Source organism: Pseudochaenichthys georgianus, chromosome 24 (genome assembly GCF_902827115.2).
Source record: "Pseudochaenichthys georgianus chromosome 24, fPseGeo1.2, whole genome shotgun sequence".
Classification (NCBI taxonomy): Eukaryota; Metazoa; Chordata; class Actinopteri; order Perciformes; family Channichthyidae; genus Pseudochaenichthys; species Pseudochaenichthys georgianus.
The window spans coordinates 34,541,433-34,559,928 of NC_047526.1; the positions used below are offsets into that span (position 1 = coordinate 34,541,433).

Sequence of the window (18,496 nt, forward strand, 5' to 3'; positions counted from 1 at the left end):
ATTTATAGATTTGTCTTTTTTAAATCCGGTTTAAATTCTAAAACGCCCTAAAAGCCATTACCATGTGCCTCCAGTATCCCACCCTGCCCACTAAACTCTCCGTTTGTGTACGCAGCACTTTGAGAAGTGGCCGAAGCAGTTTCCCATCGTGGCTCACGCTGAGAAGCAGACGGTGGCCGCCATCCTGATGGTGGCTCAGCTCTACCAGCGGCCCGTCCACATCTGCCACATCGCCAAGAAGGAGGAGGTAAAGCACTGTTTCTATTTAGTTAGTATCATAGAATTCAAATGGTGGAATAGCGCAATATTGGTGGGAGTTTTGTTCGTGTGGAGGAAATTCTTAAGGCGAGAAACTACAGATGAGTAGGGTAATTTGTTTACTATACATTTCTCCAGTTAATTACTTACATTTAGACAATTGTTTTTTGTATTACAAGTTTTCTGAAACAGCATGTTTAAATTCAATTGTTGTCGTCTTCTATGTGAACGTTTTTTTCGCCGTTCTTTTGCCATTTTGAGATTTACATTTCCAGCGAAAGCTAACCAGGAAGTGTTTTAGCACACCACGTGACGCATCTGAACCAATCACGTTGTCAGAAATTGACACCAGCCAATGAGATTTCGTTTCTTGGTTCAAGACCCCTTTGTGCTTTCACGATTGGTTGCTGACACAAAGGAAATGATCATATTTGGATCTGATGAGATTGTGCAGGAGAGACGGAGCTTTCCAACGATACCTCTGATGACACGGTGCACACAGCGGTCGCGGTACTTTAGCAAACAGACAAACTTTAGTAAAACATAAACACCTAAATGTGTATTTTGTACATTTTCAAAGCTTACATATAAGCTATCTTTTATGATACTTTCATTACAGGTACAGATATTTAAAAGTATTGAGACGACACTTTGATGAAGCAATATCTCTCATTCTTACCTCCTGTCTTCTATTCAGATTCTGATCATCCGGGCAGCGAAGCAGAAGGGCATCCAGGTCACGTGTGAGGTGGCTCCTCATCACCTCTTCCTGTGCGAGGAGAACATCGGAGAGATCGGTGGCGGGCGGGCGCAGGTCCGCCCCATGCTGGGAACTCTGGAGGACATGGAGGCTCTGTGGGAGAACCTGGACATCATCGACTGCTTCGCCACTGACCACGGTGAGTGGAGACACAGAACCCAGTCTGAATATACGAGTGCAGCAAACCGGTCATTTATTAGGACAACAACTCGACTTTAATCTCAACTGGGTAACGACAGACGCAACCCTGACGGTCTCCAGGTCGGTTCATGTTCTTCTCCATGCACCAGTCTCTATTTTCAGTTTGTGTACAGACGGAGACATCGAAATACCGTTTCCCACAATCCAGAGTACAAAATCAAATATATATAAAAATTAGGGCTGTCAGTCGATTAAAATAGTTAATCGCAAATTAATCGCACATTTTTGATCTGTTCTAAATGTACCTTAGAGGAATATTTTTCAAGTTTTTAATACTCTTATCAACATAAGATGTTTATTATCTTTTGAACAATGACAAATATTCTCATGAATATTAAACACAACAACCTGGAACATTACAAATATTCGCCTCAATTCAACCTGGAACCTCTCTCATACAATACAAATTGTGTGTGTGTGTGTGTGTGTGTGTGTGTGTGTGTCATTTAAACAGCTCCTTATATCCGTTAGCGCAGCTAGCTAGCACCCGATGCTAACAACAACAATGCACGTAAGGTCTCTCTCTCGCTCGCTCGGGCCACACACACACACACACACCCTCCCGGTCCTCCCGATGGCCGGTCGGTGCCTGCCGGTGAGCGTGGAAGTGTGGTCTGCTGCAAGCAGGCGGCAGGAGCGGGGCTGTCAGCATCAGCTTGCAGATGGTATTTTAAACTCGATGCGCTCTGAAACTACGGGGCGGCCGAGGAAAAAAAAGACACATTCGTTAATCGCGTTAAAATAATTAGTGGCGTTCATTTTTTTTTGCGTTAACGCGTTATTAACGACAGCCCTAATAAAAATATGTGTGTATACATATATATTGAACACAATGTCTTAACGTGTGCATATGTGTACATGTGTCTTTTGATTGTGTGTGTATGTATACAATGCCATGTCTGTGTATGCTGCTGCAATGCAAATGGGGATCAATGACTTATCGTTACGTGCTTTCTGGGTGTTTAGCCCCCCACTCTGTCGAGGAGAAGAGCGGGGACAGTCCTCCTCCAGGGTACCCCGGTCTGGAGACCATGCTGCCGCTGCTTCTGACCGCCGTGAGTGACGGACGGCTCACTATGGATGACATCATCACGCGTCTCTATGACAACCCGCGCAAGATCTTCAACCTGCCCGTCCAGGAGAACACCTACGTGGAGGTAAACACAATGGAAGGGCTTTATTGTTAGTATTTAGATTGTTGTAAGAAAGGCCGATATAGTGTGTTGACGTCTGTAGTCAACACACTATAAAAGACTACAATTCCCACGGCGCCTTCGCTACACACAAACACACACACACACACAGAAATTGTAGTGTTGCTCGACAGTGAGGGTGATGGACAGAGGATTCTGACTGTTAGAGCCAGTATCTTGTTGTATAAGAAAGGCCACCTAACTGTGACGTCTGTAGTCAACCAGAGTATAAAAGACTACAATTCCCACAGTGCCTCCTGTAAAGTGACAGTGATGGGAAACCTGCTAGAAAGATGTCGTCGAGGAACAGTTTTTAACCGTCCAATTACCCGGCTTTAAGCTATCGAGTTATATAAGCCTTATCAAGACAGAAAGAATACCTAAGTTGTTTGAGTTTTGCCTTTTTGTTTTGAATATTGTAAAGGCCTCTTTTCTTTGTTGCACGTGTCAAAGTTTGTTATTTTATTCAAACCATCGGAGGCCAAGCAACTCTTCAACTGTAAGTAATATGAAGGAAAGAAAACAAGTTATAAATGTCGGGTGGCTTGATAGAAAAACAAGGAAGGAAGTCACGACAATTATTTAATGTTCTGGGGTCTATACTTCCAATCTTCTTTTCTGTCAGAATGAGAAACGGGTTTATTACAGGCAGGTTGACACGTACGGGGAATTTGACTTGGTGTCGTGGTGCGTACATAAAAGTAAAACAAACATTAAAAACACAGATAGAAAACTATTTTAAGACATTTTAATAACAGTAAAAAATATAGCTTTATTTACATTGAAATAGATTGGAATTAAATATGTATACAAAAAAAAACTAGATAGTGTGTGCATTAATGTAATGCAGATGACCATTGGTCCTTTTTTGTTGGTGCTACCCTTCCCCAAATCTTAGTGACCTTGCCTTGAGACAACAAGGCAAGGCATTACTAATTATTTAAAGCAACAAAGACTAGTGTTGCACGGTGTACCGATACTTGAAAGGTACCGCGATACCCTGCCGTTAAAAACATTACGATTCCTCCGTTTCATTAGTATCGGTACTTTAAGAATGACGGGGGAAAGTGCTCCGGTGAGAAAGCGCCGTTTTAATAAGAGCCGTGTGCGTTCAGCGCTCTGCTTCCACTGCACTGCAGCGTGCCTGCAGTCCCTCCCCTCTGAAGCACGCTCTAAGTCCCTCCCCTCTCAAGCACGCTCTAAGTCCCTCCCTCCTCAAGCACGCTCTAAGTCCCTCCCTCCTGAAGCACGCTCTAAGTCCCTCCCCCCTCAAGCACGCTCTAAGTCCCTCCGCCCTCAAGCACGCTCTAAGTCCCTCCCCTCTCAAGCACGCTCTAAGTCCCTCCCCCCTCAAGCACGCTCTAAGTCCCTCCCCCCTCAAGCACGCTCTAAGTCCCTCCCCCCTCAATCACGCTCTAAGTCCCTCCCCTCTCAAGCACGCTCTAAGTCCCTCCCCTCTCAAGCACGCTCTAAGTCCCTCCCCTCTCAAGCACGCTCTAAGTCCCTCCCCTCTCAAGCACGCTCCAAGTCCCTCCCCCCTCAAGCACGCTCTAAGTCCCTCCCCCCTCAAGCACGCTCAAAGTCCCGCCCCTCTCAAGCACGCTCTAAGTCCCGCCCCCCTCAAGCACGCTCTAAGTCCCGCCCCTCTCAAGCACGCTCTAAGTCCCGCCCCTCTCAAGCACGCTCTAAGTCCCTCCCCTCTCTCGTGCACGCTCTAAGTCCCTCCCCTCTCTCGTGCACGCTCTAAGTCCCTCCCCTCTCTCGTGCACGCTCTAAGTCCCTCCCCTCTCTCGTGCACGCTCTAAATCCCTCCCCTCTCTCGTGCACGCGCTAAGTCCCTCCCCTCTCAAGCGCACGCGCTAAGTCCCTCCCCTCTCTCGTGCACGCGCTAAGTCCCTCCCCTCTCAAGCACGCTCTAAGTCCCTCCCCTCTCGTGCACGCGCTAAGTCCCTCCCCTCTCTCGTGCACGCGCTAAGTCCCTCCCCTCTCTCGTGCACGCGCTAAGTCCCTCCCCTCTCTCGTGCACGCGCTAAGTCCCTCCCCCCTCTCGTGCACGCGCTAAGTCCCTCCCCCCTCAAGCACGCTCTAAGTCCCTCCCCTCTCAAGCACGCTCTAAGTCCCTCCCCCCTCAAGCACGCTCTAAGTCCCGCCCCCCTCAAGCACGCTCTAAGTCCCGCCCCTCTCAAGCACGCTCTAAGTCCCGCCCCTCTCAAGCACGCTCTAAGTCCCTCCCCTCTCTCGTGCACGCTCTAAGTCCCTCCCCTCTCTCGTGCACGCTCTAAGTCCCTCCCCTCTCTCGTGCACGCTCTAAGTCCCTCCCCTCTCTCGTGCACGCTCTAAGTCCCTCCCCTCTCTCGTGCACGCTCTAAGTCCCTCCCCTCTCTCGTGCACGCTCTAAATCCCTCCCCTCTCTCGTGCACGCGCTAAGTCCCTCCCCTCTCAAGCGCACGCGCTAAGTCCCCCCTCTCTCGTGCACGCGCTAAGTCCCTCCCCTCTCTCGTGCACGCGCTAAGTCCCTCCCCTCTCTCGTGCACGCGCTAAGTCCCTCCCCTCTCAAGCACGCTCTAAGTCCCTCCCCCCTCAAGCACGCTCTAAGTCCCTAGTCCGCCCTCCCCCCTCAAGCACGCTCTAAGTCCCTCCCCCCTCAAGCACGCTCTAAGTCCCTCCCCTCTCAAGCACGCTCTAAGTCCCTCCCCCCTCAAGCACGCTCTAAGTCCCTCCCCCCTCAATCACGCTCTAAGTCCCTCCCCCCTCAAGCACGCTCTAAGTCCCTCCCCCCTCAAGCACGCTCTAAGTCCCTCCCCCCTCAAGCACGCTCTAAGTCCCTCCCCTCTCTCGTGCACGCTCTAAGTCCCTCCCCTCTCTCGTGCACGCTCTAAGTCCCTCCCCTCTCTCGTGCACGCTCTAAGTCCCTCCCCTCTCAAGCACGCTCTAAGTCCCTCCCCTCTCAAGCACGCTCTAAGTCCCTCCCCCCTCAAGCACGCACTAAGTCCCTCCCCTCTCTCGTGCACGCGCTAAGTCCCTCCCCTCTCGTGCACGTGCTAAGTCCCTCCCCTCTCTCGTGCACGCGCTAAGTCCCTCCCCTCTCTCGTGCACGCTCTAAGTCCCTCCCCCCTCAAGCACGCTCCAAGTCCCTCCCCTCTCAAGCACGCTCTAAGTCCCTCCCCCCTCAAGCACGCTCCAAGTCCCTCCCCCCTCAAGCACGCTCCAAGTCCCTCCCCCCTCAAGCACGCTCCAAGTCCCTCCCCTCTCAAGCACGCTCCAAGTCCCTCCCCTCTCAAGCACGCTCCAAGTCCCTCCCCTCTCAAGCGCATGCGCTAAGTCCCTCCCCTCTCTCGTGCACGCGCTAAGTCCCTCCCCTCTCAAGCACGCGCTAAGTCCCTCCCCTCTCTCGTGCACGCGCTAAGTCCCTCCCCTCTCAAGCACGCTCCAAGTCCCTCCCCTCTCAAGCACGCTCCAAGTCCCTCCCCTCTCAAGCACGCTCCAAGTCCCTCCCCTCTCAAGCACGCTCTAAGTCCCTCCCCAAGTGCCTCCCCTCTCAAGCACGTTCTAAGTCCCTCCCCCCTCAAGCACGCTCTAAGTCCCTCCCCTCTCTCGTGCACGCTCTAAGTCCCTCCCCTCTCTCGTGCACGCTCTAAGTCCCTCCCCTCTCTCGTGCACGCTCTAAATCCCTCCCCTCTCTCGTGCACGCGCTAAGTCCCTCCCCTCTCAAGCGCACGCGCTAAGTCCCTCCCCTCTCTCGTGCACGCGCTAAGTCCCCTCCCCTCTCTCGTGCACGCGCTAAGTCCCTCCCCTCTCTCGTGCACGCGCTAAGTCCCTCCCCTCTCTCGTGCACGCGCTAAGTCCCTCCCCTCTCTCGTGCACGCGCTAAGTCCCTCCCCCCTCAAGCACGCTCTAAGTCCCTCCCCCCTCAAGCACGCTCTAAGTCCCTCCCCCCTCAAGCACGCTCTAAGTCCCTCCCCTCTCAAGCACGCTCTAAGTCCCTCCCCCTCAAGCACGCTCTAAGTCCCTCCCCCCTCAAGCACGCTCTAAGTCCCTCCCCCCTCAATCACGCTCTAAGTCCCTCCCCCCTCAAGCACGCTCTAAGTCCCTCCCCCCTCAAGCACGCTCTAAGTCCCTCCCCTCTCTCGTGCACGCGCTAAGTCCCTCCCCTCTCAAGCACGCTCCAAGTCCCTCCCCTCTCAAGCACGCTCCAAGTCCCTCCCCTCTCAAGCACGCTCTAAGTCCCTCCCCCCTCAAGCACGCACTAAGTCCCTCCCCTCTCTCGTGCACGCGCTAAGTCCCTCCCCTCTCTCGTGCACGCTCCAAGTCCCTCCCCCCTCAAGCACGCTCCAAGTCCCTCCCCTCTCAAGCACGCTCCAAGTCCCTCCCCTCTCAAGCACGCTCTAAGTCCCTCCCCCCTCAAGCACGCTCCAAGTCCCTCCCCCCTCAAGCACGCTCCAAGTCCCTCCCCCCTCAAGCACGCTCCAAGTCCCTCCCCCCTCAAGCACGCTCCAAGTCCCTCCCCTCTCAAGCACGCTCCAAGTCCCTCCCCTCTCAAGCGCATGCGCTAAGTCCCTCCCCTCTCTCGCGCACGCGCTAAGTCCCTCCCCTCTCTCGTGCACGCGCTAAGTCCCTCCCCTCTCAAGCACGCGCTAAGTCCCTCCCCTCTCTCGTGCACGCGCTAAGTCCCTCCCCTCTCAAGCACGCTCCAAGTCCCTCCCCTCTCAAGCACGCTCCAAGTCCCTCCCCTCTCAAGCACGCTCCAAGTCCCTCCCCTCTCAAGCACGCTCCAAGTCCCTCCCCTCTCAAGCACGCTCTAAGTCCCTCCCCAAGTGCCTCCCCTCTCAAGCACGTTCTAAGTCCCTCCCCCCTCAAGCACGCTCTAAGTCCCTCCCCTCTCTCGTGCACGCTCTAAGTCCCTCCCCTCTCTCGTGCACGCTCTAAGTCCCTCCCCTCTCTCGTGCACGCGCTAAGTCCCTCCCCTCTCAAGCACGCTCTAAGTCCCTCCCCAAGTGCCTCCCCTCTCTCGTGCACGCTCTAAGTCCCTCCCCTCTCAAGCACGCTCTAAGTCCCTCCCCTCTCAAGCACGCTCCAAGTCCCTCCCCTCTCTCGTGCACGCGCTAGCTGCCAGGGCATGTGAGAAAGCGAGAAGCATGGCTGCGAGTGGGAGTGCAACTGCCGCTGCGCCTCGGCTTGTTGCGAACAAAGACGCCACAAGCGAAAAACAAAAAAGTTGTTTATAGATGATGCTTAATTTTATTTAATACAAATTCTAGTCATTTATTTAATTTATTGTTCTCATTGTTTAAAAGTTTGTGTGTGAAATAAAGCACAATAATTACATTTAAGACTGTTTCCCTTTTTTTAAGAAAAAGAATCGGAATCGCAATTCTTGACTTGGTATCGAAACCAAAATGTTGGCATCGTGACAACACTAACAAGGACACATAACATACAACATGTGTTAATGAAGGCAGCTGTAATCCAGACTATTTATGTCGAGGGACTAAGGGAATACAAACAGATGTTGTGTACATTGCTATGTTGTGAAATATATACTGTGATGTTTTCCAGGTGGATTTGGAGCAGGAGTGGGTGATTCCTCAGACCATGCAGTTCACCAAGTCCAAGTGGACACCTTTCCAGGGTATGAAGGTGAAGGGGAAAGTGCGTCGCGTTGTTCTGAGAGGAGAGGTGGCCTACATCGACGGACAGGTCAGACATCACACACACATATTCCTTTTATTCTTTAAACCACGGGTGTCCATTTTGTTCACCGACAAATATACGAAGGGCCGGGCCACTCACTAGAGGTATGTCGCCTCGTAAGTTCAGTTATAAGTTAGCAAATTCAATCCAATGTAGGTCAAGTATGCTTGTGAGTGTTGGCAGCTCATCCCTTAAAGCAGAAGCCTCAGATTGATTATAAGAAGGAGAAATGTGAAGGTGTCTTTCAAGCTTGTTATGTAAACAAGTCATTGGGCTTTTTTCTTATCATATGTTAGAAAATGTTTCCAACTTAAATCTATTTGCAAAGTGGTCTTATTAACACGTGAATACTACTGTGTAATATATGTGTACATGTATATTTAAGAAGTACAATATAAGACGAGCACAGGATTCCTTTGTGGGCCGTATTCCATTATACTTTTTAACTTGATGAAGGCCGATTCAAAATGGCGTAGTGTGGACACCCCGGCTTTAAACTAATCCACCAGCTCTCAATGGTAATAAGGCGGGCACAGTTTCAAAGGAATGTCGGTTGAAGACAAATCCTTTTTTAAATCTGCATTTCCCCCCCCCCCCCCCCCCCCTCTCTTTTAGGTGCTGGTACCTCCAGGTTATGGAGAGGATGTGAAGACGTGGCCCCTCGCCTCCAGCGCTCCTGCTGAACTTGTTAAAGAAAGTCCAATGGTACGCAAAGCGGATCACATTGTAGTACGACAACAATGTTTAACGGTCAAACGGAATACTTCCACGTAACTGATTCAAGATTGAAAGGTTTTATCGTCATGTGCACAAAGCTACCGTGTAGAAACGGCAATGACATTCTTCTGACCTGAGCTGAGAAGTCTATATACATGTCAATAGAATATGACAAGAACAGAATGTGAAATTTTAACAAGACTACATTTAATACGGTTTATTGCGGTGGTAACTATTTAGATACATAAGTAGATTGCAAGATGACAGACGGATGATTGTAGTCTGGAGAACATACAGTTTTATATATTCTGAAACAAAACATCTCTTCGTTATTTATTGGAAAAATCTCCCTGCTTCAACTAGTTCCTGAGCAGTGTCCTTCACATGCTGATGTCCAAGAGAGGGAGTCACACAGTCTCAAGATGGAGGAATACCGTTTTTTTGTAGAAAATCATACATCCTGTCACGTACACAATACTGAGTTTTCCTCTAAATCGGAAAATTCTGACTTTTCCCTCAAAAATATGACTTTTTCACAAAATCCTGACTTTTTTCTCAAAATCCAAAAATTCTGACTTTTTTCAAAATCCTGACTTTTTCTAAAAAAAAAATGACTTTCTAAAAAAATCCTGATTTTTTTTTTTTCAAAGAATCTAAGAATTCTGACTTTCTCAAAATCTAAAAATTCTGACTTAATAAAAATTCAGACTTTTCCTCAAAATCTGGAAGGAGTCATCACATACAGAGACTAGTTCCTGAACAGCGTCCTTCACATGCTGATATCCAAGAGAGGGAGTCACACAGTCACAAGATGGAGGAAAGCAGTATTCAATGTTTACTTCAGATTAGCTCCACCTCAGAAATGAGCATGCTTGATGCTCTCATGTTGAAGGAGTACTTGAGTATTTTCCCAACACTATTGTATGTATTCTAACATGTTGTGGTTCCTGTAGAGCCCAGAGCCGGCGCGCCCCACCCCCCCGCGGGACAGCCTGATCCGGACCCGAGCCCCCAGCCCCCGGAGGCTAACTTCAGAGAGCCGCTACCTGCTGCCGCCCCGCGTCCACCGCTCCTCCGACCCCGGATTCACACCAGGTACTACAACTCCCACAATGCACTGCAGGAAGACAACGCATATTTTGTAGCAAACTAGAATCTCACCTGGTTTCAACAGCACCTTAAAATCAGCTAAACGTCTACCCCTTTCGGTTTAAATATCTTCCTTCTGGGAATTGAAAAGATGGATGAAAGGGAAGGATGAAAGGAATATAAAAAGATTAGAAAACTGTCAAAAGAACTGTCGTTTCACGGGAAGTCGAGGAATGTGAGAATTCGGTTCGGGGTATTTCCAAATATCTGGAACAAGCTCCCAGAAACCTGCAGGTCCGCTGCAACTACTTTTAAATCCAGGCTGAAGACTTTCTTTCTGCCGCTGCTTTTAATGGATACATTCACATCTCACACGGCTCTGTAACTTTTATTCATGTTTTACTCTCTTTGCGTTTTAAGGTTTCTAAAGTGCTCATTTTGTAAAGTACTTAGCCTGGTGTTGAAGTGCTATAAAAAGCCTCGCCTTGTTTCAAACCGCACTGCCGTATTTCATTGATGTGTGTGTCTTGCAGAGATGATGATGCTCCCCACGGCCGACGGGTACAGCTACCCCCCCCCTCTGTCCCGGCTGCTGTCCCCTCAGTCGGCTCCAGGACTTCCCGCAGGACAGATGTCTCACTTCCAGACGTCTCCTCTGCTGCACGCGCTGGTGGGGCAGCACATCCTGTCCGTCAGGCAGTTCAGCAAGGAGCAGGTACAACGTCAACGTCGCCGTCGATCTTTCAGTGCGTGTTCAGACGGAGAGATCGAAATGCCGTGTCCCGCAATCAGAATACAAAATATAAAAATATGTATGCACACAATCGACAGACACATTTATACATATGCACACATTGAGACATGAATAAAAGCACAACAAGCAATATATACAAAATAACTTCAATATCGCACACACACACAAAATAATACAGACATATTTGAGAAAGACACACGTGATGCATGTTTTATTTCTTTGTTTCAGATCTCGCACCTTTTCAATGTCGCCCACACTCTGCGACTGATGGTTCAGAAGGAGCGCAGCCTGGACATCCTGAAGGTACCGCCGCCGCCACTCCGGAAACATCTGCGTTTTAAAGTTTATTTGAATGTTTGGGAGACGGCAAAAACACACATGGCTAAACAGTCTTCTCTTTTGTTTATTTGTTTAAACGCTCACCACCCAGAGTCTCTGTACAAGCTTGCACTCAGGTCTTTGAAGTCAAACAATAATTGAGGAATAAGATAGAAATATGAAAATACACAGATTAAGTCAGAAATTAAAGGCGGTGATGAGTATAGGGGAAAAGGGAGGTAGTCTGTTTAAATATCTGTATCCGTTTAAAGCCTAATCGGAAAGTATCCTGTCCTTTGTGTAATCTATATTAGCTTTTGGAATCAGAGCATTCGGTATTAAGCAACACGCAGTACTGCTCCAGTCCTCTAGTGTACTATGTGTCCGTCTAAAGCCCCCTCTCTCCTCAGGGCAAGGTGATGGCGTCCATGTTCTACGAGGTGAGCACTCGCACCAGCAGCTCGTTCGCGGCGGCCATGCAGCGCCTGGGCGGCTCCGTAGTTCACTTCAGCGAATCCACGTCCTCCGCGCAGAAAGGAGAGTCTCTGGCCGACTCCGTGCAGACCATGAGCTGCTACGCCGACGTGCTGGTGCTGCGACACCCGACCCCCGGAGCTGTGGAGGTGCGTCTCTGACTTGGCACCTTCGTGAAGACGATGTGCTACGGTGTATTGAAGGTCACCTATTGTGCAGAATCCACCTGTTCGTGTCTTTCATATATAGTTTAGTTTAGTTTATTTATTTTTTTCGAGCGTGTAAAACCAAAGAAAATACAAATGAAAGATGATACAGACATGATACAGTACTATACAAATGAATGCAATAACTAAACGAAATATTTAAATAATAATTGAATAATCTGTAGTATCATTGTCTGATACAACAAATTTTAGCTACTTACACGTCCGAAAATTTAATCCGACCCCTTCTCCGTTTTGTTTTTACTTTTTTTTTTTACATCTTAATATACGTTAACATACAATATAAATTAATACCTTAACCTTGAATAATTCATATAATCATTCATATAATATATACATACTCTGTGGAAAGAGATTCTGGAAAGATTTGCTCACTTTGTGTCGCTGGATGTCTTTCTAGTTTTTACGCATTTCTGGGGAACTTTCTTTCTATTTCAGACTTTCTAAACAATAGATCTCATTTGCCTTGTTGGACGAGCCTGAGACTTTTACTTGCGAAAACTAAGCTGTAGCTCTGGAGCATATAATAATAATAATAATAATAATAATAGATTTATTTTGTTAGCGCTTGTACAGGTGCTCAAAGTCGCTTTACAGATGTAGTGAAAAGAACAACAAATACATATTTATAGTTAAAGTCAAATAATACAAAAACATTCACACATGAAAAGCCAGATTGAAGAGATGAGACAAGATGGTACTTTATTGATCCCAATTTGGGGAATACAAACAGAAACGTCAGTTTAGAAATAAACAAGAATAGAAATAAAATAAAATAGAAAATGTACATGTAGATATTATATACAAATATATATATATACATAGAGGTGTGTTTTGGAGGTGGTGAGGTCGGTGCAGTCTCTGATGGGTTCCAGAGGGAGGGGGCAGCGACGGAGAAGGCTCTGTCCCCCCAGGTCCGGGGCTTGGTGCCGGTGGGGACGGAGAGGCGGTTGGCTTCTGATGAGCGGAGGCAGCGGGGGGGCGTGGTGGCATCTGACGAATAAAGCCTTTACATCTTTGAATGTCTTCCTGTAACTCCAGTGTGCGGCGCGTCACTGCCGTAAGCCGGTGATCAACGCTGGAGACGGAGTCGGGGAACATCCCACTCAGGCTCTGCTGGACGTCTTCACCATCAGAGAGGAGCTGGGGACGGTCAACGGCATGACGGTGAGGGACAGACAATACATTTTAAACCTTTCCTTTAAAAGGTCACCTATTGTGCAACATCCACTTCTTCATGTCTCTTCTACATCAACATGTGTCCCCTCTTCTTCATGTCTCTTCTACATCAACATGTGTCCCCTCTTCTTCATGTCTCTTCTACATCAACATGTGTCCCCTCTTCTTCATGTCTCTTCTACATCAACATGTGTCCCCTCTTCTCCATGTCTCTTCCACATCAACATGTGTCCCCTCTTCTCCATGTCTCTTCCACATCAACATGTGTCCCCTCTTCTTCATGTCTCTTCTACATCAACATGTGTCCCCTCTTCTTCATGTATCCTCTACATCAACATGTGTCCCCTCTTCTTCATGTATCCTCTACATCAACATGTGTCCCCTCTTCTTCATGTCTCTTCTACATCAACATGTGTCCTCTCTTCTTCATGTCTCTTCTACATCAACATGTGTCCCCTCTTCTTCATGTCTCTTCTACATCAACATGTGTCCCCTCTTCTTCATGTCTCTTCTACATCAACATGTGTCCCCTCTTCTTCATGTCTCTTCTACATCAACATGTGTCCCCTCTTCTTCATGTCTCTTCTACATCAACATGTGTCCCCTCTTCTTCATGTCTCTTCTACATCAACATGTGTCCCCTCTTCTTCATGTCTCTTCTACATCAACAAGGTGCTGTATAAATTAACTTGCCGTGCCTATTTTAATAAGTATATGTCTTTGGCCAGATAACCATGGTTGGGGATCTGAAACACGGCCGCACGGTCCATTCCCTCGCCAAACTGCTGACTCAGTACCGCATCACGCTGCGCTACGTCGCTCCCAAGAACCTCCACATGCCGGCAGAAATCATCAGCTACGTGGCCTCGAAGGGCATCAGACAGGTGCGCACTAAAGTCAAGAGTCGAGGCTTTTATTGTCATGTGTAGATATATCACTGAAGATCTGACTCACAGGCTCCTCCAACAGTGCAATACAATACAACGGATAAAATATTGCAAGTAAATACAAATAAAATAGAAATAGTGCAAGGAGAGTCTATATACAAGTAATTGGGATATGATATATTAGTAAGTTGCAGACAGTCTGACGGCCTTAAATATGTGTATACAGTATTACAAGTTGATATAATCAGATGTGGTTTAAATAACTGTTCTTCCCTGTGTGCAGGAGGAGTTTGAGAGCATCGAGGAAGCTCTGCCTGAGACCGACGTCCTCTACATGACGAGGATCCAGAAGGAGAGGTTCGCTTCTGTGGAAGAGTACAAGGCTGTAAGTCAAGTTCATTTCATCAACTTTCTTTCTCTAGTAAGGTAGACACATAGTCCTTATGCCTTTTTATGAAATACCTGAGTAATATAATCCACTTTTTGGAGTTGGTAAACGACATTCTTTTACACTATTTGATCCCAGTTTACAGGGTTTTTTTGCATACGGTACTTTTTCCAGACAAACTGCCGTATTTCTATCCGACCACAAAAAAAATTCTACGTAAGCTTGTAGTCTACAGCATTAATGAATATTGACTATATAGGATTTAGCAGTTTTGTGAAGGTTGTGGTTCAAGCTATAACAGATTGTTTAAATTGAATGACCCCCCACCTTGCATTTACATGTGAATTGTTAGAATTAAATATATATGATTTAGATTTAGAAGGTTTTTTGCTGTTCCCCTGTCAAGGCCATGTGTTATATTAGTATAATTTATTCTGAATGTGTGTTTATTCTTCCTCAGTGTTTTGGCCAGTTCATCCTCACCCCTCACATCATGACTGTAGCCAAGAAGAAGATGGTGGTCATGCATCCTCTGCCCAGAGTCAATGAAATCAGGTGAGGCTCAATCAGCAGCATTATATCAATCTTGTTTATTTTGTTCTAACTTCTTATGAGCAATTTAATGCTTTGGAGATTTCTATTTAGTTCTTCTTATCGCTTCCGCCTCTACAAAATGTCACTGGGATTTTTTTGTTTGTTGATAATCTCCACATATTAACACCGCTTTGATTGTTAAAGCGTATAAGCAATTGCCAGGAGTTAAAAGCTAATGTTGAGCTATAAAGGAACTACAGCACGGTCACATGACTTCACGTCACCACCGCTAAGCTAAAGGTGGCTAATGTTGGGCTATAAAGGAACTACAGCACGGCCACATGACTTCACGTCATCACCGCTAAGCTAATGGTGGCTAATGTTGGGCTATAAAGGAACTACAGCACGGTCACATGACTTCACGTCACCACCGCTAAGCTAAAGGCGGCTAATGTTGGGCTATAAAGGAACTACAGCACGGTCACATGACTTCACGTCACCACCGCTAAGCTAAAGGCGGCTAATGTTGGGCTATAAAGGAACTACAGCACGGTCACATGTCTTCACGTCACCACCGCTAAGCTAAAGGCGGCTAATTTTGGGCTATAAAGGAACTACAGCACGGTCACATGTCTTCACGTCACCACCGCTAAGCTAAAGGCGGCTAATTTTGGGCTATAAAGGAACTACAGCACGGTCACATGACTTCACGTCACCACCGCTAAGCTAAAGGCGGCTAATGTTGGGCTATAAAGGAACTACAGCACGGTCACATGACTTCACGTCACCACCGCTAAGCTAAAGGCGGCTAATGTTGGGCTATAAAGGAACTACAGCACGGTCACATGTCTTCACGTCACCACCGCTAAGCTAAAGGCGGCTAATTTTGGGCTATAAAGGAACTACAGCACGGTCACATGACTTCACGTCACCACCGCAAAGCTAAAGGCGGCTAATGTTGGGCTATAAAGGAACTACAGCACGGTCACATGACTTCACGTCACCACCGCTAAGCTAAAGGAGGCTAATTTTGGGCTATAAAGGAACTACAGCACGGTCACATGACTTCACGTCACCACCGCTAAGCTAAAGGAGGCTAACGTTGGGCTATAAAGGAACGACAGCACGGTCACATGACTTCACGTCACCACCGCTAAGCTAAAGGTGGCTAATGTTGGGCTATAAAGGAACTACAGCACGGTCACATGACTTCACGTCACCACCGCTAAGCTAAAGGTGGCTAACGTTGGGCTATAAAGGAACGACAGCACGGTCACATGACTTCACGTCACCACCGCTAAGCTAAAGGAGGCTAATGTTGGGCTATAAAGGAACTACAGCACGGTCACATGACTTCACGTCACCACCGCTAAGCTAAAGGTGGCTAATGTTGGGCTATAAAGGAACTACAGCACAGTCACATGACTTCACGTCACCACCGCTAAACTAAAGGCGGCTAATGTTGGGCTATAAAGGAACTACAGCACGGTCACATGACTTCACGTCACCACCGCTAAGCTAAAGGCGGCTAATGTTGGGCTATAAAGGAACTACAGCACGGTCACATGTCTTCACGTCACCACCGCTAAGCTAAAGGCGGCTAATGTTGGGCTATAAAGGAACTACAGCACGGTCACATGACTTCACGTCACCACCGCTAAGCTAAAGGCGGCTAATGTTGGGCTATAAAGGAACTACAGCACAGTCACATGACTTCACGTCACCACCGCTAAGCTAAAGGAGGCTAATGTTGGGCTATAAAGGAACTACAGCACGGTCACATGACTTCACGTCACCACCGCTAAGCTAAAGGCGGCTAATGTTGGGCTATAAAGGAACTACAGCACGGTCACATGTCTTCACGTCACCACCGCTAAGCTAAAGGCGGCTAATTTTGGGCTATAAAGGAACTACAGCACGGTCGCATGACTTCACGTCACCACCGCTAAGCTAAAGGCGGCTAATGTTGGGCTATAAAGGAACTACAGCACGGTCGCATGACTTGACGTCACCACCGCTAAGCTAAAGGCGGCTAATGTTGGGCTATAAAGGAACTACAGCACGGTCACATGACTTCACGTCACCACCGCTAAGCTAAAGGCGGCTAATGTTGGGCTATAAAGGAACTACAGCACGGTCACATGACTTCACGTCACCACCGCTAAGCTAAAGGAGGCTAATTTTGGGCTATAAAGGAACTACAGCACGGTCACATGACTTCACGTCACCACCGCTAAGCTAAAGGAGGCTAACGTTGGGCTATAAAGGAACGACAGCACGGTCACATGACTTCACGTCACCACCGCTAAGCTAAAGGTGGCTAATGTTGGGCTATAAAGGAACTACAGCACGGTCACATGACTTCACGTCACCACCGCTAAGCTAAAGGCGGCTAATGTTGGGTGTGATGACATTTAGTCGTCTAATTTAGACACTTGTTAGCAACTGCCGTTTTAAAATTACCCAGTGGGGTATTTACTGACGTAGCTTATGTCAGTATAACAAAGGCATTAAACTCTTCAGCTTGTGTTAACTACAGACATTATTTTAGGCTTCTAAACAAAAATAGGTTTAAAAAATCAATCGATTTAGAGGTTTAAAACTCAATATGCACCATTTATCTCACTTCCTCTTGTGTCTCCTTTGTGTTTCTCCCTCAGTGCGGAGGTGGACACCGACCCCCGGGCGGCATATTTCCGTCAGGCGGAGAACGGGATGTACATCCGGATGGCGCTGCTGGCCACCGTGCTGAGCAGATAGATCCCCACGCTGCCTGTTTATCGCACAAATTGGAAGATATTTGTAGAATAACTCGTGTTAGACACTGCGTTTCCTTTCCTGAAATCTGTGGCTTTCTTGTTTCCAGTCCTTTAACGTTGAGCTGGTACAGTTAAATGCAGCAATAAGCCATACAGTGATATTATACTGCTTTCTTTCACAGCAACGTGGGTTTCTTCTGCTGAGACACACTTTTCTATTAATTAAGATGCTTCTTAGAAATATTCCAGATGCTTTTTTTGTACGAGTGAGAATCTTTTGTTTGTGTGTTGACAATGGTTAAGTATTGGCAGCATTTGTGCATCATTGAGCCGAGAAACACTCCTTGGAAGAAAAAAGGTAGACATTTCAATCATAACATCCATGTTCATAACATCTATGATGTTTGGTGTTGATGAAATAACTGTGTTGGTAGCTGGGTAAAATGTACTGACATTAAAGGGACCAGTTAAGGTATTAAAAGGGACAACGCTTTGTAAGGTATTGCTCTTTTCTGACCCATAATAACTATTTACTAATGTCTTCTATACGGTTTCTTTACCTCAATGTGTCGCACTACCTGAAAGTGGAAACGCACATTCTCTCAAAGCATGATTTTTGATCATTTAGGGTCATTTCGTATTATTCCGTAGCTGTGTAGAGTCTTTTTATATCCAAATGGAAAGTGGCGTCATTTTAATGTTGATGAATTTCTTTGTATTATGTGTAGAAATAATAAAAACATATTTCCTTTTGCAATTCATATTGTCATTAATATCCATCATTTTAAGAAACACAACCATAGCCGTCATGAATCACTGAAAGCTATTTTACAAAAGAAAATATATTGAGAATTCATGCAACATCAAAACGTCACTGTCTCTATTAATACTTTGCAGATGTAGTTAGAAACACTTGTTTTTGTGAGTTAGGTAAGGTAAGGGTATTTATATACCACATTTTCAGGCAATTCAAAGTGTTTTACATAATCTTTAACACTTAATAAGAAGACAACAGAAAGGAACACAATAAATAAACATCATGGAATAACGGGTTCATAAAAGAGATG

General features: G+C 47.0%; 1 protein-coding gene across 1 annotated transcript in view; it reads left to right on the forward strand.

Moving 5' to 3' along the window:
* Positions 1-18,190, forward strand: part of cad (carbamoyl-phosphate synthetase 2, aspartate transcarbamylase, and dihydroorotase) — a 56,869-nt gene extending 38,679 nt beyond the window's left edge. Inside the window, exons 31-44 of the mRNA XM_034076014.1 lie at positions 116-247; positions 956-1,157; positions 2,186-2,376; positions 7,969-8,109; positions 8,719-8,808; positions 9,774-9,915; positions 10,443-10,624; positions 10,892-10,966; positions 11,392-11,604; positions 12,724-12,849; positions 13,590-13,745; positions 14,032-14,133; positions 14,597-14,691; positions 17,331-18,190. Coding sequence (XP_033931905.1) covers positions 116-247; positions 956-1,157; positions 2,186-2,376; positions 7,969-8,109; positions 8,719-8,808; positions 9,774-9,915; positions 10,443-10,624; positions 10,892-10,966; positions 11,392-11,604; positions 12,724-12,849; positions 13,590-13,745; positions 14,032-14,133; positions 14,597-14,691; positions 17,331-17,430 — 1,947 coding nt within the window. The 3' untranslated portion in view covers positions 17,431-18,190. The remainder of the gene's footprint in view (positions 1-115; positions 248-955; positions 1,158-2,185; positions 2,377-7,968; positions 8,110-8,718; positions 8,809-9,773; positions 9,916-10,442; positions 10,625-10,891; positions 10,967-11,391; positions 11,605-12,723; positions 12,850-13,589; positions 13,746-14,031; positions 14,134-14,596; positions 14,692-17,330) is intronic.
* Positions 18,191-18,496: the final 306 nt, after the last annotated feature.